The following is an 11,796-nucleotide window of genomic DNA, read 5'->3' as shown; positions in this document are numbered from 1 at the left end:
GTGCTAATTGTGATTGTGAGTATTCTTTATTTCTTTTCTTCTTGAGTTCTTGAATTGTTTAATTTCGATATAAAAATTAAAAATAAACCTAGCCCAATCTAATATCTAAAAACTTATTGCCAATATTAATTCATAAAGCCTAGCCCAAATGTGATATGCTCAATATTGATTCGTTAACCTAAATACTAATAACTTAAAAAACTAGTTTATAAACTTTAATTCGGTAAGGCCTAAGGGCCTTTTTTTGGCTCACCCAGGGCACTTGAATTTTCAGGATCGGTCCCGCCCCGTAATGCAGGTAAAAAAAATTCTGCTCTATAAATGTATCGTAAAAAAATTTGGGATACCCCTGAATATTTCTTCTAATTCCGCCACTGAGTTTTTGCCACGCCCGTGTTGAGGGCACTAAGCCGAATATTTCTCTCTCATAATATGTATGTCTGTGTTTCGGTTACTTGTACATACTACTCATAACAGGATATTAAAAAAATACACCTTGTCAACCAATTAAAATAAAACACTATCATACTTTTGCTAAAAGAAATAAAACGATGGAAACTACTGCTTGACACGAATAAAACTATACCGAGCCAACCAATTAAAACAAAAACACTAGCATAGTTTTGTCAAAAAAAATAAAAAATAAATAAAATAAAACGATTGCATGTCTGTAATTTTACACTGGGGCAAAATTATAATTTACAGTGAAAAGAAAACAAAAACAATGACAAAACTATATTTTTTAGCTGGACGGCAAAATTGTAATTTAGTTGGGAGAGAGACAAACAAAACCAGTGGCAAAACTGTAAATTTAAATGAGACAAAATTTTAATTTGGTTAATCCAACGACGAAGTGTCAGGCATCTTGTGTTGGCATAGCATAGCATAGCATAATAATTATTGCCGTATAGAACTCTGGAAGTACATACATTTGTTTGCCTTCTAGTTTGTTTTTCATTTCTGCTTTTGTTTATAACATCCTTTTCATAGTTTAAACTTTATAAAGTACAAATGTAAATTTACTTGTCTAATTGCCTTTATTTTGAGCTTTCCTTTTAATATGTTCTACATGTTTCGGAGGAAAAAAGTTATAAACTTATATTACTATTTGACACTTGTATACTTAAACTTTTATTACGTGTATCATATAAAGAACTCGAAAACATCATTTCAAATTTGGTTTAAAAAAATGCCCAAGTCACGAGGTGATAGTAAAAACGCCTCAAAAGAAAAAAAAAAAAAAAAGGCTGACATGTAAAACAGACGCGAGAGATACGGTTTTTGGTTGTAGATATATATACCAAGCGTCATGAACTAAACGCCTTGGAGGTTAATACCAAAATCTGAAATATTGACAAACAAATTCGAACACATCAATGACTTACAGTCCTAAACACCGAAAACCAACAAAAACAAGAGAATTCAACTCAGAAGATTAATAATTCACATAAAATAAACAACATATACAACTGGCACAGGTTAGCGTGGTTTCGCACCACCACTTTCATCAACAGAATTCACTGGAGTTGATGCACCACTCCGCTTAGAACCACCGGCTCCAGTTATGGTCCGGCCCATGAACTTTCCGGCCTTGCTAAGCCCACTACCAACAGCCCCCAGCCCGTTTCCAACCAGCCCAACCCCCGCGCCAACTCCACTTCCAACAAGCCCAACTCCAGTGCCTATACCAGACCCTACCAACCCTGCTGCTCCATCAATGGCATCCATGGTGCTTCCTATTAAACCTTCTGCTTTAAGTCTCTTTTTCTCTTCAAGAATCTTCTTTTCTTGTTCTAGAGCAGCATCTTGCTCTTCTTTAGTAAAGTGATGATACTTTACCTATATATTCAAATATTCATATCAAAGTTTACAAAGAATAATAACTAAAGTGGCCATTATCATCTTAATGAATCTTATTGAACAAATGCACGGCTACCAATACTAGACAGATAAAAAGGGTAAAATGGTCATTTATTTTACATAAACCGAGACAAGGAAAGACATGTTGCATTTGTGTTGGAACGTCCTAGTAAGAAAAATGTAACATGGTACCCGGTAGATGCCAACCACTTAGCATAAGTTGTGTGTTACCTAGTCCTACTATGTAGCAGGGTATTGGTGGGGTCCAGTGAGTTTTCAGGTTCTCACAACTACCAAACAAAATGTAGCATGTAACTCGAACATTAAATTAAAGCTACTTGTATAAAGGTGAAATCACCTACATACCTTGATTGTAAGAGTTCCTCTATCCCTTTTATCTTTAATCTTGAGCATGTCAAGTGAAGGTAGCAGTCTCAATTCAATATCTTTTTCGATTTCGGGTTCAAGGTCAATTAGAGGTAATTTTGCTATGCCCAAACGCTTGTCTTGTCCAATGTCTTGATCCAAAACCTGTTTGGGTCACACCCTATGATCCTTTTATTGTTTAACTAAATAAAGTTTTTTTTTCTATAGCACAAACAAATGTGGGCGTCGCTACATGATTTTGAAGAATATAGAAATATTTAATCTAGTGAGTGATAAATATTACGAGTATATAGATGTGTTAGTAGTGGGCTGAGTTCAAATGAGAACCGTCAAATAATTAGAAACTACTTTTTGGCCTACGATCATGGAGCGGATGAAAAGGACAAGGCAATCACGATTCATGAAATGACAGACATATTAGATGAGATCTCGGTCATCCATTCTAGGGGTGTTCATAAACTGTTGAAACTGACATAATCGCTAAAACTGGCCTTGTCTGTTTACTTTATCGTTACCAAAACCATAGTTAGCAATTCGGCATAGAAGTTTCGTCAAAACCGGCTGAACCATACCTAAACCATCAAATTATGATCCAAGGGTCAAAATGGGTTTCTTTAGTTTCTAATTATTTAATGGTTCTCACCGGAACCTCGCGCTTTAGTATACCAGATGACAGTTTCATATAAGGACTTTAACAAAGGTGAACTGGGACCAAATTTTAACCATTTAAGAACCAACGATACTAGGCTATGTATAGAAAAAAACAACCAAGTGAAAAGATAATAACCTCAAGTACAGCAAACTGGGTCTCCTTGTCTTCTACAATTAATTGAATGACATGATTCCAAACAGGATTAAGGTTGTTATTAACAACCTTTGTTTTGAACTTCTCAAGAGGCCGAATATACGCTGTCACATAAGGATCAGACTTTCCAATCATTTCCATGTTTTTCAAATTGTTTGCCTTCACAATTGTTAGTGTGAGTTGTCCATGTGGCTTTAGCTCAAGATCACTACATAATATGCAAACAATAAAATCAAATGTATATTAATATCCATGTGGCTTTAGCTCAAGATCACTACATAATATGCGCTGAACATGATGAGATAGATATAAATATAGAACAAGGGGGCATATTCGTAAGGATAGCAAAAGAACCCGACAAGAAAACCCATATATATTAGTTTTTGCGGGTTTGAAATAGATATGGTATTAGGTGATAGCAAAAGAACCCGACAAGAAAACTCGATGATATGTACCCATTTACCCATATAGATAACAAATATATTAATATATTATAAAATATACTAAATGGTAAGTTAAAGTTGTTAGAAACTTCAAATTATTACAATTAAAGGCGTGTTTTAAGTGTAGTTAAGCGTTTAATATTTCGAGGTTTTTTAGGTGACTTTAAGATTTGGTTTTGAGTAATGGGCATCTCAACCGAAAATCTTGAACAACATAATTAAACCATAAAGGGGTAAGTCCAATAGACGTGGATATACCCACAAACCCAATTATGGATAACGAAAAATGTGTATCCAACTGTTATGGGGACGGGTATGAGACTGGAATTACCAAAACCCGACACACTGTCATCCCTAATTATTACCTTGTATCGGTAGGTACAATGGGAACAACCATCCTGTGAGGCCACTCAAGCATATCTTTAACTATTGTTTTTACAGTATCCTGCACACATCAAGTAAACCTATGATGATGCCTAAACAATTCAGACAAACTTAGTTAGTTGCAAAACAACGTTAATCACATCATAAAGAAACTTACATCTATCATGTCAGAAAGTCCAGGAATGGCTGTTAAACTTCCACCAACAGCTTTTAATGTATAATCGATTTTTGGCTCTGGCTGATAATTTATAGCTGATTATTTTTTAAATCAAATATATTCTTATGTATGGATGTTAAGAAAACTGGTGGGATTCATAGGGTGTACCTCAGAAAGTAACGCAACAACAACCGCAGAGATGCAAGGAATTTCCTCACAAAGTTGGAAAATAACGCGAATAACTGTAAAAACTTGTAGATCCTTCAGCTGTAACAGCACAAAACATACAATTTTCTTTCAGCAATTAGTAAAACATTTGTAAAAATAAATATTTCAATCCACAAACGATCCGATCGACCCAAACACAACTAGTTTAACTAAACGTGTCAAACGGATTCGACCCAAAACATTATGACTAAACCAAAACCCACAAATTTCATGTTAGGTTCGTGTGTTGTGTCATAAATTCACACCCCTATCAGCAATATGATTCATAAACATACCCACCTGAATAGGTAACTTAGCAACAACAGCTTCAACTTCCAAAACAATATTCGGGTCACCGCCCCAACGAAAATCTATGTCCATTGTTATTTGACCTTTCTTAAGACTCTGCACACGAATACCTGCACATTTTTATGAATTGTAGTTAGTAATAGTGATATATGCAGGACGTATATTCGGGCTGTGAAATAATATGGTACCCTCAATCTTTGGTGCTACAGTTCCAAGGGAGAGTTTATCGAACTTCAATGATGTAATTCCAGTTGGACGATAGTCTTCCAACAACGGCTCAACCGATTCTTTAATTATAATACGAGCTGCCTGTATGTACAAAAAAAAATTTAAGAAAAAAATAAGATTTGTCCAGGAATGCAGTAAAGCTAAGAGCCCAAAGTAAAGTACTTACTTCTTCAACATATGGCCAGAGTTTGCCTAATATTTTATTCAACCATTTCACCTGTAACATCAAACTGTATGAAGATGAGACGCGTTCGACACAAAACTTGTGAGAATGGAAAAAAAAAAACAAGAATTAAAAGAAAAAAAAAATATAGTAATTATTTGATGTGGAAAGAGGTAACCTGTTCATAAACAGGGAAAGATATCCATTCGGGAAATGTGTCGCCACAAATTTTCCTGAGATCGTCTCGGTTGAGACATCCAAGTTGCTTTATGACAACAGCCTGAGGATGAAACAAAGCATTAAACACCTCCAGTATATAAATTATCTGAATGCTGCATAAGTTAAGATGATCATCTTATATTTTATATTCAATGCACCTTCAGTTTGTTGATATTACAAGTATATCATTTAATAAACACGTCATTTCGATATGTAATTTGTACGGTAACGTATGCTTGTAAATTTTTGTTGCAGTTTCTCATGGTTATTAAGTTCAATATAAATTTTTTTTTCTTGATGTTGGTATCCTTTTCGGTTTTTGATGTTGTGGCAGTTGACGTGGTGGGGGCCAACAGCGGTGCCACGACAGCAATGACACAACAGTGGTGGCTGACGGTGGCAGTAGGTGGTGGGTGCCTGTTTCTCTTAAAGGTGTGGGATAAAGAGTTTTCTTTTTAACGAACCATTTGGACCCGTTCTAATTAGCCAGGTTTTCATTCACGTCCGTTCTGTCATTTAGGCAGACCCAAATCTACCCAATAAAACAAACAAAAATGATCCAAACTAACTTGTATCTAGCAACGACGGTTGAGTTTGACCCATAGGACTGTTCAAAAAGCTCGTCTAGCTTGCGCCTCGCTTGAGCTCAACATAATATTATTCATCAATATGTGTAAAGAGATAAAATTATTTCGATTTTTTTTTATGATTTTAGCATTTTTTATGAATTTTTTTTTTTATGATTTTAGCATTTTTATTATTTCTATATAATAAACGAGTTGGGCTCGAGCTTAATATGTAAACATAAAAGATATAAAAATCAACGATCAGTTACCACAAACTAACAAGAAATGTATCTTCAACATCAATTCATAAAGAAACTGGTCATCCTAACATTAACAAAGCAACAAAAATAATTGGTGAAAGTAAAATCAAATTGATTAACAAACGATGAGAATCACATCAACATGTTAAAGATCGAATCCCAACAGGTAACTACCTTAGCGATTCGTTTACCGCTTCGGTACGTCATCATCTGACGCCAACCAGCCATGATTGCAACGCCAAATACAGTCCCCATCATAATTCCAATAATCAAACCCATCTTGTATTAACTTACAACTCTCCAGAAACAAGAACTACAGTCAATATAACATCAAAAGATTGGTTTTAGAGATGATGAAAAATGGAGTTGCAGAATATTATGTGATGAAGAAGGAGGTGAATGTGAGTTGTAAGTAACGTTCAATTCTTGCCTTGTTCTGTCCGTTACTCCCCGCATGAAAATTCTTAGTTACGAATATTATTATTATTCTAGATAATGTGTTTATTTTGTATTAAACGAATATTATTATTCTAGATAACGCGTTTATTTTGTATTAAAATTAGGAATCGTGTCAATCGTAATAAGGTAATGGATTAGACCCGAAAAGGAAATGTTTATTGGGGAACACTAAAAAAAGTGGAGAATAGCAGGGAACCGACTCAAACGAACTCTGATTGAACTCATTCCAGCGACGTTGGAACCGGCTCGGCGAACCCTAACTAAGATCTCTTAACCCTAAACCCTATATCCTAACTCCTAAACTTATAATAAAAAACTCCAAATAATACATATGACATTTTCTCCTTCAACCTCATAAATTTTATTTATATTTATTTAATATATTTCTTTTAATATTATTTAATATACAGATAAAAGTTTTATTATTAAATTTTATTAGATAATTTAATATGCCGATAAAGTTTTATTTATCTTCATGAACTATGATTTAATCAAAGATTACTTTGTAATTTTTTACCTCCAAAATAAGCCATTAATAGGATTAGGGATGCGCATTTGGTATTAGGTATCGGAATTATACCGGTACCGAACTGTACCAGTTATATTCGATACCGAAAATGGTTCCCATTTTTCCTGATTTTTGGTACCGGTACGGTACCGGTATTTTAGCTATGGGTAGGGATTTTTATTTGAAGAGTGGCTAAAAACGTAAAATATCGGTTTTCTTTTGAAAAAATTGTTAGTGACTTTTGGTACAAACTATAATCCTTAAGCAATAAGCAAGAATTGGAACTTGCTTAATTATTTCAAGCAACTAGAGATATATTTTTTTTAATAAAATATTCACAAAATAACTAAGTCACAATTTGATATACTTCAAAAGAACCGATTTTTACTAAAATAAAGGGTGTAAAAATAAAAAGGTTCAGGGTGATGGGTGGTTGTTGCAAAATTTGTATTTTGTGGGTTTTGAAATGAAAGATTTAGGCTTAAGAGAGTTAATTAGCGGGATTTTTGTTTTGGTAGGGAGGTAAAAAGAAAAATAAAGTTGTAACGAAAAAAAGTTATAGTCCTAATGCCACAATCATTTACTTACTTGGATTAGTCGGCAAGGACCGCGAATGTATTATCTTGTCAAGTTCTAGATTCGTAAGAAACATACGGGTTATCACACAAGAATGAAAAGTGAGCATTTACTACAGGTATGATATTGAATGCTCGGTAAAAAGGCTCAAAATTGTGAAAATGCATATACATTCAAAATTTAAAAAAAAGTTCGGCATGCCTTTTTATAAATTTTTCTTATATGGTTCTTTTAATCACGACGCTATCGTTTGTAAATTTATAAAAACAAAAAAAAAAAAAATAGAAGTTGGTTTTCCAACTTAAACTAAAATAAGACAAATAAATAACTAAAAAATATTTTGAAAAAGATTTGGGGTGTTTTAGCGGTTCCAAGTAGAGTTTTGTGTAAGGATTGTTTTAGGACAAACGATTCAAGTTCCACCCCACCACACTTAAATCACACATTGTCATCAATGTATCCAAAATGGGTTAAATTTGATTAAATATGTAAATGTGGGTTAAAAACAAAAAAAAAATCCAGAAACTGGCTACTAGACACAGGTTCGTGTTAGGGGGCACGACCCCGTGTAAAAATTGCCAATATTGTGATCTATCAGAGGCAGACACGGGGGCGTGTTAGGTAGACACGTCCCCGTGAAAAAGTTCCAATATTGAAATTTTTTTAGAATAGGGGCACGGGGGCGTGCCTAATAGACACGGCCCCGTGTAACAGATCCAAAAACAAATTTTGTTTCAGCAAGGTAGAAACACGGGGGCGTGCTTACCTCACACGATCCCATGCTGAACTTACTCTGATGAAGATTTCGAGTCGGGAGACTTTTATTTACGTGCATGGGGTTTGGTTCATCGTCCTTTGGCTCGCTCCATTCCTTTTTGAGTGTTTCTTATTTTCTACAAAGAGAAAAGTTGAAAATACAAGCATTAATTAAGAGCTAAACTAAATTTTAAACATGATTATACTTTTTTCGAAAGGAAGCCATACTTTTGTATTTGAAAAATCCATGTTTAAGTAAACTACTTTATTAATGGATAGTCCATGCAATGCCTCCATAGTGCACCACATTTATTAGGGTCCTTAGTTAGACCCAAAGTTGGTCAAATGTTACCCGAGTGGGATGACTCGCACCCCAAGTTGCACCGGCTGAGGGTGTAGTCCAAACTCAAGTCTATTGCCTTGATGTAATTGACCGGATCATCCTCCACGCGTTTTCCCACTTCAAACTTCATCTCCTTGTCAGCAACCCTCAATCTTAGCCTTCCATCACTCATATCTACCATGGCCCGTGCGGTGGCAAGGAACTGTCTTCCTAGTGGGATATCGGTGTCTTATTACATATCATGGATTACAAAGTCGGCCGGAAAAACGAATTCCCCAACCTTAACCAAAAGATTCTCTACGACATCTTGAGGGTATTTTACCAATCTATCCGCAAGTTGGATGCTCATCCTTGTAGGGTGTAGCTTCCCTAATCCTAGTCGTTTGAACATAAAGGTGGGCGTTAATGCTAGCCCCTAGATCGGCAAGTGCATTGCTTATTGGTGATCCTCCAATGGAGCAAGGAATTGTAAAGCTTCCAGGATCAATCTTCTTTAGGGGCAGTTTGTTGAGGAGTGCCCCGAGCATTCTTCACTTAGGTTGCATTGTTGGATCGATTCAATCTTCTTTTTGTGAGTGAGGAAGTCTCTCCTGAATTTGGAGTACTTTGACATTTGTGTGAGGACTTCAACAAAAGTAAGATTGATGTGAAGTTGTTTTAGGAGGTTTACGAACTTGGTGAATTACTCGTTGGTCTTTTGTCGAAGCAAACGGCCGGGGTAGGGTACCGGTGGTGGTTTGGTTGGTTCGGTGTTTTGGGGTTGAGTATTGTTTTGGTTATTGACTAAGGGTATGTTTGTGGATTGGTTAATTTGTGTAGTGTTTTGAGGTGAAGTTGTTTCGACATCGGGTCCTACTCTCCGGTTTCTTAAACTGATGACGTTTAGTTGCACTTTTGGGTTTGGTTTGGTGTTGCTAGGTAAGGCACATTATGGTCTTTCGAAAAAAATTTGGGCAAGTTGGCTTACTTGTTTTTCAATGTTTTGTATACTAGCCCATCGGTTTCTAATTTCGGCTTCAGTTTGTAGGAAACTCTCTGAATACCATTTGTCGGATTCGGAGAAAAGACAAGTGATGAGGTCCTCAAGTATTTCTCTTCATCCTTGTTGTTGTTGTGGGTAGCTGTGTTGCTCGTTTTGGGGTTGTTGCTAAAAGTTGGGTCTTTGATTTTGATATTGTTGGTTGCTACCTCCCGATTCCCTCTGACTAAAGTTGGGATGATTTCTCCATTCGGGGTTGTAGGAGTAGGTTGGAGCCCCCCGGTGGTCTCAGACGGTTATTGAGGTAGTTCACCATTTCTGTTTGGTTTTCCCCATCTTTCATACAATTCCAGTTTTCATGTGGTCCTCCACATCCTTCATAAGCCGTAACCAAAGTTGTTTTAGTTAATTCGTGTTTCTTTATTTTTGTGGTTAAAGCTTCGATTTGAGCATGTAAAGAAGTGGGTTCATCCACTTTATGGGCACCCGGAGCTATAGATTTTGAACCCCTAGGAATGTGCCATCAAAAACTATTTTGAGCAATTTCTTCAATTTGGTTGTAAATTTTGTCAGGTCGATGATTTCCAAGGAGTCCCCTGGAGTTTAAATAAAGGATTTGCCTTGTGTGTGGTAAGAGTCCATTGTAGAAAATGGATACTTGTTGCCAACGCTCAAAACCATGATATGGGCATTTCCTTAATAACTTCTTGAATTTTTCCCGTTTCTCGTACAAAGATTCCCCATCGTCTTGAGAGTATTAATTAATTTCGGTCATAAGTTTGGCGGTTTTAGCGGGAGAGAAATATTTGTAGAAAATTTTTTGGGCAAGTTCATCCCAAGTGTGTACGGATCCACTTGGGAGGGTGTTGAGCCAAGCCTTAGCTCGGTCTTTGAGTAAAAACGGGAACATAAGAAGCCAGATAGCGTCGTTGGAGGATCCGTTGAACCGAAAGAAGTCACATATTTCCAAAAAATTGGTAATATGTAGATGGGGTTCTTCATCGGGTAGGTCATGAAAGGTGGCGGAATTTTGGATCATTTGGGTTAGGTATGGTCGAAGCTCAAAGTTGTTAACATCAACATTTTATGGGTTAATAGCGGCTCATTACCGACCGTAGGTCGTAGGTAATCCATAAGAGTAGGTTGATCCGCCATGGGATGGTTTAGGGTCCCGGCTTTTTTTTAGTTTTTAGCTTGAAGTCGCTTTCTTAAAAAGTGCTCGAGTTCTTCTAGCGGCACTTTTATGTCTTTGTCAGAGGTGGAGATCATGCACCAAGTCGTATTTTCTGCGGACTATACAAGATGGTGTAGATTTCTGTGAACAAAAACCAAAAAAATGTTGATCAGTTAACAAATACGGCCCTGTGTCATGATAGGCACGACCCCGTGTTGTCGATTAAAAGTTTCTATTTTCTAGTTCCCAGATACGAGAAGTATCTGTGTTTTTATTCTAGTAACCCAGGAAAACAGATTCTTTTCAGTACGATAAGATAGACATGGCCACGTGTAACACCGACACGGCCTGTGATAGACCTTCTGTAAATTTGGACACGGCCCTGTGTAGAACCTGCAGAAAGTGGAAAAATGCAGAAAAAGAAGAAAAAAATTGATTAGGCTGTTGATTTTAAACTTTCTTAAAATCCTTATGTCCCCAGCAACGGCGCCAAAAACTTGGCGTGGTACGAGCGAGGTATAGTTTTTTAATATATTTTAGCACTTTTACTCATTTATCAAGCTTTAAATTTATAAAACAAGATATATCACTTATCACTCTCTACACACACGTTAGGGAAAGTGCAACCATCGTTGGTGTAGTATAGTGACGACAAGATACCGAGGTCGTCCAGGGACACAAGAGCTTTTAATACTGGAATATTGTCGACGTCTAATCTAACCAAATTTTAAGAAACGATATTAGAAAATAAAACTAAGACAAGAAAATAAAATATAAACACAATAGACAAGATAGAATCACTTGGTTCCGAATCCTATCTTACGTATCCTTTGATGATTTCCGCACTTTGGGTTTTCTAAGAGATTATCTTAGTTATAGTGGCATGTCCCTCTTTTGGAGGCAACGCCACCCTCGGCCATATTGGTCTGCTTCAGCATGGATACAATCCCGCAAGGCCGGAATATTGAACGATAATTAAGTAAGTTATTAATGCAAAATGTGGCATTTCCCTC

General features: G+C 36.2%; 1 protein-coding gene across 2 annotated transcripts; it reads right to left on the bottom strand.

Annotated features, from left to right (window-relative positions):
• Window positions 1–1,404: 1,404 nt before the first annotated feature.
• On the bottom strand, window positions 1,405–6,430 carry LOC110922976 (synaptotagmin-5). Of its 2 annotated transcripts, XM_022167174.2 has the most exons (11): window positions 6,163–6,373; window positions 5,122–5,223; window positions 4,947–4,997; window positions 4,741–4,861; window positions 4,544–4,662; window positions 4,205–4,303; window positions 4,037–4,117; window positions 3,861–3,940; window positions 3,035–3,260; window positions 2,227–2,391; window positions 1,405–1,839 (listed from the first exon to the last, which is right to left on the bottom strand). In XM_022167174.2, exons 1-11 carry the CDS (start codon window positions 6,265–6,267, stop codon window positions 1,480–1,482), a joined length of 1,509 nt encoding a protein of 502 aa, XP_022022866.1. In that variant the 5' UTR covers window positions 6,268–6,373; the 3' UTR covers window positions 1,405–1,479. The 2 variants fall into 2 exon arrangements, with proteins under 2 accessions (XP_022022866.1, XP_035842800.1); XM_035986907.1 differs by lacking the exon at window positions 2,227–2,391 and having other exon boundaries at window positions 6,163–6,430.
• Between the last annotated feature and the right edge of the window lie 5,366 nt (window positions 6,431–11,796).

This window comes from Helianthus annuus, chromosome 17 (assembly GCF_002127325.2).
Source record: "Helianthus annuus cultivar XRQ/B chromosome 17, HanXRQr2.0-SUNRISE, whole genome shotgun sequence".
NCBI classification, from domain to species: Eukaryota; Viridiplantae; Streptophyta; class Magnoliopsida; order Asterales; family Asteraceae; genus Helianthus; species Helianthus annuus.
This window is presented reverse-complemented; position numbering and strand designations above follow the sequence as displayed.

What these genes read in the sequence shown, in the direction of transcription:
- LOC110922976 (XM_022167174.2), bottom strand. Translation starts at nt 6,267, where the DNA reads ATGGGTTTGATTATTGGAATTATGATGGGGACTGTATTTGGCGTTGCA. An exon ending in GCGGTAAACGAATCGCTAAG is followed by an intron (nt 5,224 to 6,162) that starts GTAGTTACCTGT and finishes TTTCATCCTCAG; the next exon opens with GCTGTTGTCATAAAGCAACT. An exon ending in CCCAGTTTGCTGTACTTGAG is followed by an intron (nt 2,392 to 3,034) that starts GTTATTATCTTT and finishes TGACCCAAACAG; the next exon opens with GTTTTGGATCAAGACATTGG.